The sequence below is a fragment of the Lissotriton vulgaris genome, unplaced genomic scaffold (genome assembly GCF_964263255.1).
Source record: "Lissotriton vulgaris unplaced genomic scaffold, aLisVul1.2 SCAFFOLD_3532, whole genome shotgun sequence".
NCBI classification, from domain to species: domain Eukaryota; kingdom Metazoa; phylum Chordata; class Amphibia; order Caudata; family Salamandridae; genus Lissotriton; species Lissotriton vulgaris.
In genome coordinates, this window is record NW_028248847.1 from 54,221 (window position 1) to 68,937 (window position 14,717).

At 44.3% G+C, this 14,717-nt stretch overlaps 1 protein-coding gene across 1 annotated transcript in view; it reads left to right on the top strand.

Moving 5' to 3' along the window:
* LOC147663797 (scavenger receptor cysteine-rich domain-containing group B protein-like) overlaps window positions 1-14,717 on the top strand; it is a gene marked incomplete at its 3' end in the record, with an annotated part of 206,849 nt that overhangs the window by 46,028 nt on the left and 146,104 nt on the right. The window contains exon 8 of the mRNA XM_086950198.1: window positions 9,795-10,109. Within this exon, the coding sequence (XP_086806324.1) occupies window positions 9,795-10,109 (315 nt within the window). The remainder of the gene's footprint in view (window positions 1-9,794; window positions 10,110-14,717) is intronic.

Sequence of the window (14,717 nt, forward strand, 5' to 3'; positions counted from 1 at the left end):
AGCAGTCATTGCAGAGCAGTCAATGGAGGCATTTCACGAAGAAATTCGGGCCAACCTTCTTGAAGGGAGGAGGAGGCATGCATTTATAATCGTTGTCAGAAGGAGAAGAGCGCCGCTCGAGAAATGCTCCTCAAAACCACAAAATGGCGGTCGCAGCCGTCATGACGCCGTGACTGAAAGAAATTGCGGCACAAATATAGGAGGCAGTCACCCAAAGCAGCGAAATGGTCACCGGAGCATTCCTGGTCCCCTCCGAGGGCTTGTGCCGCCGTCTCCGATGGAATACAGGTCCGTGAACCGCTTGTTCACCCCAGAGACCACGGAGCACTCACATGAACACCACCATCTCCACCGGGCGCTAGGCCACGCCCCCGCCAATGCATGTTTTAATTGTAATCACTGCCCCCGCCCGTCACGACAGGCTTTTAGTAGACTGCTGGCTGGGCAGAAAGGTTCTCAAACACTTCTTAAAACCGCGGAGGCCACCTTTCTCTTTATTCTACCTCAGAAAACTGGTAAAAAACTGAGTTTCCCGCAAATAATGCAGCGAATGTTGCAAACAAGGCAAAGGAAGTTTTGATTTCCTTTTATTTGGAACGATAATATCCTATTGGCTATTTGTCGACCGCACACTACAAGTTAAATAGCCTCTAGTTGCTTGAATGAGATACATACCTAATACAGATCAATGATTCTTATTATATGTTCTTAGAAGGAAGAAAGGCAGAGTCAGCCCGTCCAGGGTTTGGGCATGAGCAGGCCACGACATTTAGGTGTATGTGTCAGTAGCTGTATTCATTATCTGACTAACTAACCTGAAGAAATAAAGTACAGAATCTGCAGTGCACATGTGGGCAACCATTAATTGCAGCTGTACGCCTGAGTCTATGTACAACGATCTTTTTTCTCATCCGGCAAAGTAGTTTAAATTCAGAAATACATTAAAAATGGCAACATTAATTTAGTTCAGCAACTTATGTTAACTAAATGCAGCCTAGCAGTACCAATACATGATAGAAATGCAGTCAGACATTACATTTGTGCCACTGGCTTCGGGTGTTTCTTGGGTTGTCTGTTGAAAACGCTGACGTTTCTTAGGGTGGTGCAAAGATTTTGCTGCCTTAGGCATTGTACAAAAGAGGGGGGGGGGGGCGCATTGTGACATTTTTCCACCCTTTCCCTGAAATTCGGCTGCTCTTGCCTCCTAGTGAGCCCGTCTGGTGTGGGATGCTGGAGACATCCCTGGCTGCTGCCTTTTATTGCCTTGCCACAGGACTTTCCTTCGCGGTGTATGGGGAGGAGCACCACAACTCATTGCTTCTCAACTAAAGTTTAATGCCACTACTCTTCAGCAGGCAGTTTTACGTCGATGGGACAACTAACAAAGTACGACGCCTAGGGTCAAACTGGCCTGTGACGCAGATTGGATTAAGCACCTTAGCTTCACCACCTTAGCCTCTTGTAGTCTCCCAAGCCACCGCGGCCTTTCTTTCCCTCAACAATGTGTCAAATATACCTCCCTCTCCTCTGCCTTCTTACAGAGCAGACGAACATCTCGGAGGTCTGTTGCTGATGTCTGTGAGTCTGTGATAACTTGCAGGTTCAAGGTCCCGTCCAACTCATCTGCTCATCCCTTTAGTGTGATTAAACACACACAGTTGAGCTACATGATATCAGCTAACGTTTTAGCGCCTTGAGACATTTCAGTTTGTCCTGTGCGCTATGTAAACAAGCATTTGCAATGCAATAGGTCTCGCATTTACACGAGTTTAAATGTTTGGCATTGTAAATGATAATGCCTTTTATTTATGTTTTAAAAACTTAAACAAAAATAAAAGGCATTGTTATTTGCAATGTCAATAGCTCAAAATCGCGTAAATGCAAGACCTAATGCATTGCAAATGCTTGTTGTTTGTGTTTTTGGTTTGACCTTGGGTAAACATTTGTTTTTTTTTGTATGCACTCGAGTGTTGAATTATTTTCTTTATCACTTTGATGTTCAGCGCTAAGAGTTATTTTCATGTAAACATATATTGTTGACATAATCTATTTATATTTCATGAGTCAGGGTTTGAATAATAACCTTGTCAGCCTTCTTTATTATTTGACATTTAGAACATTGTCATTTCCTTGTCATAACTATTTGGTGCCTGCAGCCTGTATCATGGGTCACTTAACAAGGCATAATTTGCAGTTGGCCTTTGTGTCTTCCTCCCAGACAGTATTATATACAGGGACTGGGTGTTGGCAGGATAGGTCATCCTGACCTAATGGGATGGTTGGAGCTGTCCCTTACCTCACTTCACTCTAGCCTTTTGTAACCAGACATCCTGGGACCAGGGCAGGGATGAAGGAAATTGCAGACCCAGATGTGGGAGAAAGCATAGAAGTTTCTCCAACTTCAGAGCTGGCACCAGGTATACATATTGGACCCTCAGATCAAAGATTCAGTAGTACACTAATGGACATGTGGATCCTATAGAAGAGGGATTGTCCTGCATCCAGAGGATTGCTCAGCTGCTAGATACCTTCCCTGCTGTCTGAGAAGGAAGACTGGACCTGTTCCCTTTATACCAGGCTAGCTGAGGTGATTCTCAGGGTCCACTGGCTTGACCTCCTGTTCAGAGCCACAGTGACAAAAAAACCTAAAGAGGCCTCCCTGCAACTGCCCAGCTGACCTGCTGCACTGGACCTGCCTGGACTTGCAACTGGACCTGCCTGAGGCTTGCATGAGTTCCTGATCAATATTAGGAGCCTCCAAGGTCTTGGACCCTGCCATCAGCTGAGCTCCTACTGAAGGAAAAAGGAGAAATCCTTAAGTTTTGGGTTTTGTGTAACCACAAACTGGCCCGTTTTTGGCAAGATCTTGCCACACATGCTGACCGCCATTACAAAGTTCTGGTGACCCTGACTCTTTGCACTATAGCGATGGCCAGTGAAGACTGGTTACTCGAGATCTGCACTTCGTGCTACAGCATTGACAGTCTACGATGCCTGCCAATAGGAAACTCCCGCAACGACCGTCCGGGACACCTGACAGGATCTTTGCGCTACAGCGACGACCATCCCCATGCTCTTACTGCTCTTCGCGGCCTCCTGCACTACAAACTGGTCTCTTTGACCCGGACTTTGAGAACGTTAGGTTTTGGGCACAACTTACCTGGTCCCTGTATCAAGCCTAAATTAGAAAGGATCACTTGTCCTGAGTAACCAGGGTTTCTTTTATATTTCGTACTTGTACCGATGAAAAACCCTCATTCACGAACCTAGTCTCGAATGGCGGTATATCTTGATTCTCCGCCTTTCTTAGTATTTTAGCTACGTGACAGCATCATCATGGGGTCCCCCTGAGGACCCGACGAAGTTTTACCATAAACTCCGACGAGGTATGGATAGACCTCGATACAGGTCAGGAAAACTATACCTAGACCTCCCCATACAATATAAGGGTTCTTTCATATCTATCTAATTTTTCACTAGTTTCCAGGTCCTAAAGAGAGCCTACTTGACCCCCCTGGGCAGACCAAGGCTGAAACATGTCGACTTTTTTATGGACTCTAAACAGTGCAGAAGCCCCATAATGTACCTTCCTACGCACGAAAATAATTTTTATAAGCCTGACGTCAAGATTTAATAAAATTGGATTTCTCTAGGTTAATCAGGCTTTTTGAACAGAACATCTTTCTCAATTTCATTTTTTCTTAGAACACTAACTTTCTTTTTTCATCTCTAAATCACTACTGTACTAACCAGTGGTTCACCTCCCGGTGGAGGAAGCATACCAATCAACCCTATGATGATGCTGTCACGTAGCTAAAATACCTAAGAAAGGCGGAGAATCAAGATATACTGCCATTCGAGCCTAAGTACGTGAATGAGGGTTTTTTATCGATACAAGTACGAAATGCAAAAGAAACCCTGGTTACTCAGGACAAGTGATCCTTTCTAATTTTGATTACTTACATTGGACCAAGAAAGCTGGAGGGATCGCAAACTCTTCCTTCTCCCCCTCTTTGATTTAATCCCCTGCATCAAGCCCACGCATCAATGTAGTCAGGTTGAACTTGTGACCTTTTCCTGGTCTAGCATGACCTGATAACCAAGAGTGGAGCTTTGCGCATTTAGACACTAAACCTTTGAAATTACATATCTCTAGCTCTACTGATTAGATTTTAGATTTTTGTTGTTTTGATGGTAAATATTGTATTCAATGCCATTCTATTTTTCTAAATTACTATGGGAACTTTCTTGTGTTGTTTTCATTTTGTTACTTTCAGACAGGGGTACTCATAGTATGGCCCGCGGGCCAATGGCGGCCCGGCAAGCCTTCCCTGGCGGCCCGCAGACCTTGCAGACATTGTACCCGAGTTTTTTTTGTTTTTTTTTAAGATGTCTGCAACCAGAGCGCGACACAGACTCTGCTGCTCTGTGGGGGTAGGGTGATTCCCGCCATAGTCAGAGTGGGGCTGCAGGGGCACTGAGAGGTGAATAAGCATGGGCGGAAAATCCGTTCCGCTCGCGGATTTTCGGTAAATTCGCAATCCGCGAACGCTCGCGAATTTACCGAAAATCCGCAAATTCGCACGCAGCAGATTTCTTTTCTTGGTGATACAATTTTGCGGCGTGCGGTGTAAGTTCGCAATTGCGAACATGTAGGTGCGGCGGGCAGCAACAATCTCGCACTCGCGAAATTACAAAAATTGCAATTCTGCACAAGAAATCCACTAGCAAGCAGCATAGACCTTCTGAAAATGATGATTTTTATCAGAATAACTCCTCAGGTTGACATTTGCCTGCACTTTTTTGGATTTGAGGCCTTTTGACTTTCTTTGGATCACTTTTGGATTAGAAATCAACATTCACAAGTAAGCTTGTTTGGGGCATTACAGTTGCTGTAATGCTGTTCTGCAGAAAAACGAGTTTTGCAAAAGTAAAAGCATTCAGCAGGTGCAAAAGTTCAAACTCATCATTAGTAACCATTCCCTGTAGTGCTTCCTGACTGGGGCCCCTCCAGAGTTCAGTTGCTAGTTGCAACAATTGTATGACCCTGCTCTGACCCTCACAGCAGGCTCATAGAATAGCTACAAGTAGGCCACAAAGGTCCTGGAAAACAAAATTGCACTGCAACAGAAAGCAAATTACAGATAAGGAAGCAGGTGCCAGACTGGAATTTTAAAACAGTGACACAATAATAAATCAACCCCAAATTAATTCATGTCAGTTGAAGCAGGGCAGGTGTGCTTGCTTTTCCCCCCCATAATCTACAGTGATGATGAACCAGAGGGTGGCATTGATGTACCAGAGGGTGGCATGGGTGAAACAGAGGGTGGCAGGGGTGAAACAGAGGGTGCTGGGACCCTGTGATGATGAACCAGATGTAGAAACAACATAATCGCGACCGTTGCGAGCCGACATGTAAGTTCGCAATTGCGAACTGGTACAAAACCCTCACGAACTGGCAGAAATCCTTGCCAACACAAAAAAAATCCGCAAATTTGCGAGAATTCGCGGATTTTGCGGATTGCGAGTTCCCAAATTCGCAAAATTCGCGAACGCCAGATTCGCAAAATTCGCTCATGCTTAGAGGTGAACAAAGCCTCATTAACATGCCAATGGTCTTTTAAAGACCTGTGAAGTGCTTGGGTGCGGCTGTGTGTTTGTGCGCCTAGGGGCTGTCACAGCCCGGGCACACACAGGCAGGGTGAGGAAGGTGAGCGAGGGAGGGAGGGAGAGCAAGCGAGGGAGAAGAGCAAGTGAGGGAGAGTGAGGGAGGGAGAGGGAGGGAGGGAGAGCAAGCGAGGGAGAGCGAGGGAGGGAGGGAGAGCAAGCGAGGGAGAGCGAGGGAGGGAGGGAGAGCAAGCGAGGGAGAGCGAAGGAGGGAGAGCGAGGGAGGGAGAGCGAGGGAGGGAGGGAGAGTGAGGAAGGGAGAGCGAGGGAGAGCGAGAGTGAGAGAGAACAAGCGAGGGAGCAAGGTAGGGAGGGAGTGCGAGGGAGAGCAAGCGAGGGAGGGAGAGTAAGCGAGGGAGGGAGAAGGAGGGAGGGAGAAGGAGCGCGAGGGAGAGTGAGGGAGGGAGAGCGAGGGAGGGAGAGAGAGCAAGCAAGGGTGAGAGAGAGGGAGGGAGGGAGAGGGAGGGAGGGAGTGCAAGGGAGAGGGAGAGAGAGGGAGGGAGGGAGAGGGAGCATGAGGGAGGGAGAGCGAGGGAGGGAGAGCGAGGGAGGGAGGGAGATCAAGGGAGGGAGCGAGGGAGGGTGAGGGTGGGAGAGGGAGCTCAAGGGAAGGAGAGCGAGGGAGCACAAGGGAGGGAGACTGACGGAGGGAGGGAGGGAGAGCGAGGGAGAGCAAGCGAGGGAAGGATGGAGAGCGAGGGAGAGCAAGCGAGGGAGAGTGAGGGAGGGAGGGAGAGCAAGAGAGAGAGAGCGAGGGAGGGAGGGAGAGCAAGCGAGGGAGAGTGAGGGAGGGAGAGGGAGGGAGGGAGCGGGAGGGAGGGAGGGAGGGAGAGTGAGGGAGGGAGAGTGAGGGAGAGCAAGGGAGAGGGAGGGAGGGAGAGCAAGCGAGGGAGAGCAAGCGAGGGAGAGCAAGCGAGGGAGGGAAAGCAAGGAAGGGAGAGTGAGGGAGGGAGAGCGAGGGAGGGAGAGGGAGGGAGGGAGAGGGAGGGAGGGAGAGTAAGGGAGAGCAAGGAAGGGAGAGCGAGGGAGGGAGGGAGAGGGAGAGCGAGAGAGGGAGGGGGAGGGAGCACGAGGGAGGGAGAGCGAGGGAGGAAGGGAGAGCAAGAGAGAGAGCGAGGGAGGGAGAGGGAGCGCGAGGGAGGGAGAGAGTGGGAGGGAGAGCAAGCAAGGGAGCGAGGGAGATGGAGCGAGGGAGGGAGGGAGAGCTAGGGAGGGAGAGCAAGCAAGGAAGCGAGGGAGAGGGAGGGAGGGAGGGAGAGTGAGGGAGGGAGAGCGAGGGAGGGAGGGAGAGCAAGAGAGGGAGCGGGGAGAGCGAGGGAGGGAGAGGGAGCGCGAGGGAGGGAGCACGAGGGAGGGAGAGTGAGGGAGGAAGAGCGAGGGAGGGAGAGCAAGCGAGGGAGTGAGGGAGAGCGAGAGAGAGGGAGGGAGAGAGAGGGAGGGAGAGCGAGGGAGGGAGGGAGAGCAAGGGAGGGAGGGAGACAGAGTGAGGGGGACAGAGCAAGTGAGACAGAAGGAGAGAGACAGAAGGAGAGAGAGGGAGACCTCAGAGGGAGGGAGAGCTCAGAGTGAGGGGGAGGGAAGGAGAGAGAGGGAAACAGAGTGAGGGAGAGGGAAATAGAGTGAGGGAAAGGGAAATAGAGTGAGGAAGAAGGAAACAGAGAGAGAGAGGGAGACAGAGGGAATGAGGGAGAGGGAAGGAGAGAGAGGGCGACAGAAGGAAGGAGGGAGGGGGAAGGAGAGAGAGGGAAATAGAGTGAGGGAGAGGGAAATAGAGTGAGGGAGAGGAAAATAGAGTGAGGGAGAGGGAAATAGAGTGAGGGAGAAGGAAACAGAGAGAGAGGGAGACAGAGAGAGAGAGTGAGACAGTCAGGGTGAGCGAGACAGAGGAAGAGAGGGAGTGAGACAGTCAGAGTGAATGAGACAGAGGGAGAGATGGAGAGAGGGAGGGAGCGAGTCAGAGTGAGTGAGACAGAGGGAGACAGAGAAAGAGGGAGAGAGAGGGAGCGAGAGAGATGGAGGGAGAGGGAGAGAGGGAGCGGGGGGAGAGAGAGAGAGGGGAGAGAGGGAGAGAGAGAGAGAGAGAGAGAGAAAGAGAGAGAGGGATGAAAGCGTCCGCTGCAGGGACCTGTGATCAACCTCATGGTCACAGTTTTTTTTGCTCTAGCCCCGCCCCCTACCCCACTGACCCCACCCCCACTGGTGCGGCCCTCGGACATAAACCACACTGTAAATTTGGCCCCCAAGAGAAAGTTTGTGAGTACCCATGCTTTAAGACGTTGCCTCTAAGGTAAATCTGACTGCTTTTGTTTCCCCCCCCTCAACAAACAATCCCGTTTCTCACAATAATGCAACAGATGAAGGCATGGATCAGTGCACTATTCTATCTATTTCATACTTCTGCCTACAAGAAGTTTTAATGTACTTGATTAGCAGCCTTGCTAGGAACCTCGCTCATCACGCCAAATTATTCCTACAAAGGACACCCTTTATCTACCTATGTGGTACCAGGTCACTCAAGTGGCCATCGGAATGCTTTGCAAATCTGAAGTGAAAATAAGAATAGCAACAACATTTAAGTTCCCCAAAGCTCCAAATGTAGTACTTGTCCATAATGAAAAAAGGCTTCATATACTAAGAAAACTCAAGACGACTATCTTCTCTCTCTATTCACCTTGACTGAGGAGGTGCTATTTTGAACGGACTCCTCGGCTCTTTCCTGGCATCTCTCATGTATTTTATAAACAGCATCACATCTTGTGAAGGGTGCCAGAAAGCCAGACCGGATAACTCTTATGGAGAAACCTCCACAGATTTCTTCTTAAGATCACAATACACGTCAGAATGGCATGTCTCGTACATAAAATGCGTCATGTTCATTTTTCAACAGGCTCGACAGACATACTTCACTCTACCAGCCTTAGCGTGATGAAAAATTATGCTACCCCTCACTCTTCCAATAGAATGCGAGAAGGCCCCATAGTCTCCCCTATCTCACAGATATTGATTGGTCTTGAGCGAAACTGGACCCCATTTGAGGATTTGGGGACCTCTGAGGGACTGCCCACACCTCCCTACACCGCAGGGGCCTGCGTTACCCCCATGGGTACTGGAGGTCTGAGAAACGCTGCAGGCAGGCCCTGCATCTTGCTGGAAATTCCTGTGACCAATACATCAAAATATCTCAAGCAACCAGTATTTAGCAAAGCCCAATGAAGCTAGAATCTCCTCAGAGAAGAACTCAGACTCGTTCAGAAATTGTCTATCCTACCGAAAGGCCACAAACTCACCAGTTTAATTGCCACCTTAAGTTTGAAGGGTAACGCTCCCCTGTCCTGACGATTACGCAAATGTGTTATATTACTTTGGCTCGTGTAAAACCCATGTGGTTTTGTCCACTGTATACATTTCACAATATGAACATAAAAGTAATCTAAGGTGGTGACAGGTCACGGGGGTATTGAATGCACTTCTTAGCATCATTAGGACGTACATTTTAAAACAACTTTGTCCAGTGAAGTTTTGGCGCAACAACTCGGATAGAAAAATACTCAGGGCCCTTTGCTTGGCTCTGTGCCACACTCTACATAGCCTTTGATTTTGGAAGTTACCCAGGCTAGAGAAATCATGTCACAGCTAAATAACATTTTAATTTCCTGTGCTTCAGAAGGGAAGTCTGGTTGGTGACATTATGTGTTTTTCTAGAACTGGTGAGTTCACTTGACTTCTACTCAATGTTAATTGGGAATTGGAATAGATGTACATTACAAAGCTCCAGGAACCCGTGGGATACAGTTCAAGAATTATAAACGTGCTTCTCTCCCGTTACTGACATAGAGCTAATTTTGCTGGCTAACCTTTTCGTCAACAGGATAATTAGGGGAAAGGTCTATGTTTTTAAGGCTCAGCAGCATTTTGTAGCTACAGTAACACGTTATTTTACCCTCGATTGGATTCAAAATTAGTGGCTGTGGTTAAGTACAATATTACTTCCATTAAAGGGCTCATTAGATGGTAAGACATAACCTTTAATTATAATCTTTAGTTTCTCTTTGGCATCTTTTTTTTCTAGAGGTGATTTTGGATAGTCAACATGATCACCTTCTGGTTCCCTGTGCTTTTTTCTCCAGTGCGTTTCCCCATCCGACTCCAGAATGGTGGCAGCAGATGCGCGGGCCGCGTTGAGGTCTACTACAACTCCTCCTGGGGGACAGTGTGTGATGACTTGTGGGACCTGAGCGATGCAGAGGTTGTGTGCAGAGAGCTCGGCTGTGGCTGGGCAGTTTCCGCTCCTGGCTCTGCCTACTTTGGTCAAGGCAATGGAAGCATTCTTCTAGACGATGTCAGCTGCACGGGCTCAGAGCCCTCCCTGTCGGGATGCGGTCACTTAGGGTGGATGCGACACAACTGTGTACACCTGGAGGACGCTGGAGTCACCTGCTCTGGTAAGGGATTCATTTCGTGGAGCTAAAGGTGTTGCTTCTCTGATGTCAATGCTCAGGACAAAGTGTTTTTCACCATAGTCATGTTATCTGCATTCTGTTTTCCATTTGCAGTCGGCATTAGGACCTGTCTTTTCCTTTGCGAACGTGATAGGTCTAAAGGAACTTTGAGATATTTAAATGAATAAAAAGTAGAGATCTTAGTTGATCCATTTTGCTTTTTGAGTTGGCCTAGACAAAGTCTGATCTTTCTCATGCTCTCATATACATACATGCATGCACACACAAACACACACACGCACGTATATATGTGTGTGTCAGTGTGTGTGTGTGTATGTAAGTATATATATACTGTGAAGATCATGCTATGCTATCTATTACCATTATTTAGTGTGGAAAGAGGTCATGACAAAGGAGGTTTGAAGCCTTGAGTGGGTCGGTATGCAGACAAAATATCGATGTGTTAATATCGATATACCATAATATCGAGTTTGAAATATCGAAGGGACATAATATAGATGGTATGTAATATCGAATTTTTTAATATCGAAGGGACAGAATTTCGGAGGTAAGTAATACCTATTTTATTAATATCGATGTAAGTAATATCGATGTTACTAATATCGATTTTTATATTATTTTTATGTATATTATTATGTATTTATTATGTATTATTTTTTTAATGTAATTTAAGTAAATTTTGTATTTTAGTACTGTAGCGGGTTGTGGGTGTATAGGGTAATAGGGTGGGTAGTAATTTAATTATACTAAATTAATTTTAAATTTTTTAGGAATTTTAAAATCTTTTAAATTAATCATAATTCATTTTTATTAATTGGTAATTTATTTTAATTAATTGATTAATTGATAATTATGTTTGTAGCGGGTTATGGGTTTGTAGGGGAATAGGCTGGAAAGTAATTTAATTATACTAAATTAAAAATAATTTTTTAGGAATGATAAAATCTTTTAAATTAATTGGTAATTAATTTTTATTAATTGACGATTATTTAAAAAAAAATATTTATTGGTTTTTGTAAATAGTTTAGATTAATTCAATAAATAATTTTTTAAAATAATTTAAAATATCAATGATTTTTTATAAGTATGTTATTTGTAACTTCTGCGCTATCCAACACTTTCCCTACTGTTGCACTCTCTGGAGTGGGAATAGTAATTTTTACCCCTTCGCTATCCAACACTTTCCCTACTGTTGCACTCTCTAGAGTGGGAATAGTAATTTTTACCCCTACGCTATCCAACACTTTCCCTACTGTTGCACTCTTTGGAGTGGGAATAGTAATTTTTACCCCTACGCTATCCAACACTTTCCCTACTGTTGCACTCTTTGGAGTGGGAATAGTAATTTTTACCCATACGCTATCCAACACTTTCCCTACTCTTTGCACTCTCTGGAGTGGGAATAGTAATTTTCACCCCTACACTATCCAACACTTTCCCTACTGTTGCACTCTCTGGAGTGGGAATAGTAATTGTTACCCCTACGCTATCCAACACTTTCCCTACTGTTGCACTCTTTGGAGTGGGAATAGTAATTTTTACCCCTACTCTATCCAACACTTTCCCTTCTGTTGCACTCTCTGGAGTGGGAATAGTAATTGTTACCCCTACGCTATCCAACACTTTTCCTACTGTTGCACTCTCTGGAGTGGGAATTGCAATTTTAACCCCTACGCTATCCAATATTTTCCCTACTGTTGTACTCTCTTGAGTGGGAATAGTAATTTTTACCCTTACGCTATCCAACAATTTCTCTACTGTTGCACTCACTGGAGTGGGAATAGTAATTTTTACCCCTGCGCTACCCAACACTTTCCCTACTGTTGCACTCACTGGAGTGGGAATAGTAATTTTTACCCCTCCGCTATCCAACACTTTCCCTACTGTTGCACTCATCTGAAGTGGGAATAGTAATTTTTACCCTTACGCTATCCAACACATTCCCTACTGTTGCACTCTTTGGAGTGGGAATAGATATTTTTACCGCTAACCTATCCAACATTTTCCTTACTGTTGTTTTTTTGGAGTTGGAATACTATTTTATTCCCTCTGTTATTTAATATTTTTTGTATTGTTTTAGTTAATGCATTATATAATTAATGGTTAAAATATTAAAAGTAAATTAATTTTTTAAAATGTGTTTTGCATAATTATTTTATTTTTATTTATGTTATTCATTTTATGTGTGTAGATGAATTTGTAATTTATAATATTTTTAATTATTTATAAGTTAACACAATAAATATTAAAACTATTTATCAAGTAAGTATATATGTATATATTATATGTATATGTTTAATTATTGTTTTATTAAATTATGTATATTACTTATTAATTTTCAAATAATATAAAATAATTTTAACTATGTTTATTATATTTGTAAGTATTTTTTTATTAATGTTACTTTTTTAAAATAAAAAAACAATCTTTTTTTATTAACGATATTTTTGACATCAATGTATTTTTTTCGATATTTTAGTACTTACCTTGTTGTAGATAGGATATCGATGTTGTTTACATCAATATTATTGCTCTGATATTTTTGTATCTCGATATTTTGGGTTTCTATATTTTGTCATAGATCCGATTTTCTATTGTTCCACGCACACAGTAGTGATTAACTAAGGTATATAAACATCTCCATAGGACAGGAGTTACCTTTCTGCAACACGAAAGAATCACCATAATTAAGTTTTGCATGTTTGGCCTCTAGTTTTTTGCCCCGTCAACTGATTCTAGAAAGCAATCTTTGATCACTAAAAGATAGAGTTCCCTGCACTGTATTGATAATAGAGTGAAGGTGTGTTTATTTGTAAACCATTGTTTTTTTTAATTTGTGCACATTTATTTGGATTGTCATGGCAATGGCAATGGCAGTGGTTGGATATCCATTTTGGGTGGACACAGGGCCTTGCTTAATATCAACTTGCGATAAGAAGGGTAATGCCTGTAGAGTCACATGCATTCTTTGACCGTGAGCTACAGTGTAGGTTTCAAGTTGTTTAATTGTTCTGGACAAGTGAATTAGAGAAAACATTGGGATTGCATCCAAAGAAGTAATCCTGGATATATATGCATGGAAGGTGGAGGGATGAGGAGGAATAATAAGAGACCCTGCCACAATATGTGCAATAACAAGTCCAAGAGGACAATGATTGGCGCCCCCTGTTTTTTCCATGTTCTGTAACTTGTGTTATAAAATTATCTGTTTGGAAGAGATGAACAAAAATGTATCTCCTTGGCAGTAAAGGTCCGAGTAAAAAATGTCAGAAAGATGTTAACCAAATTTTAATAAAAAATAAAGACATAATTTTTTTAAACTTCAAAAGTAAAAAGCATATGAAAGCACCAAAACTTTAAAAAAAAATCATTTGTGGATTGTGTTCATGAACTAGCTGTAGGCTAGGTCCTGCAACGAAAAGAGCTGCACAAGGCTGAAGATGTTATGCCGCAGCTAGTTACCCACCTATGTTCCTTGGGTAGTGGGCCTTGCTACCTCCATAGCTCTATAGCCCACCCCTCTGTGCACAACTTAATTCAGAGCGTGGCAGTGTTTGGACATCCGAGGGCAGTGGAGTGTGGAACCGGGACAGAGGCCAGACCCTGTGGCCCACCACCACTTTACATGGCTCAAGGTCATGCACAGCGAGTGTCAAATATCTTTAAAGTTTTAGCACAGTGCCTGGCCAATGGCCATTTGGGAACAGGGTCTTAGTAGACCACCTCCATTAACAGGGTAATGGCCATAAAGGAACAGGGTACTGTGTTATGCAATTGGTCAGACTCTGCAGTCAATACTTACTTCATATAGCTTCAGTTTGTGTGTAGGGCCTGCAGTATGTTCCTTAGTATGCACAGTGATGATTCACAGTAGAGTTTGAGGTCTACTACTTGGTCCTCTTCCAAGATGCATTACAAATCAGTCCAATTCACACACTCAGTCCAATTTTTATTACACTAGGTGAAAATACACAACATTTGATACACCTACACACAGTTCTCATGAGACGTTCTTAGCAAGTTAAAGCAAGATGCTACGATCTTATGCTTGTTAGGATCTCAGGACCTTCCACAATTCAAACGTCTTTCTGTGTCCTTCAAACTGAAATTATCTGTATCTAGATGAGGTACAGCAGCAAGTCAGTACTCTGCAGTCATCTTCTGAATTAGCTATTCTTTAACATATACCATGATTATCACAAAGAAAACAAACCATTTCTTCACATGGTCAAAACAGAGCAAACCATTTTATTCATAAGTTAGAACTCCAGGTTTACCTAGAAACAAAATGTTCATATGTCGCAAAGAAAGTTGGCAAAAAATAGTCGCCTTTTAAAAATTCAGGCCTATGTTAACTCTGGTCAATTTAAACTTAATTGAACATACATTTTCTGCTATAAAATGGATTACTAATGAGGTCACGCCCTCATGTCTGCGAAATCTTCAGCCAAGTAAAGCTTGGTTTAGTATATCAGGTCTTGCAAATGTAGCACGTGTAAAGTCCCTGGTTGCCTAACCTCGATATGGCAAGTGTCTTACAGGATGACCTTTGCTCAGCCTCACAGACGCTATTCATGCTTTGCAAAACTC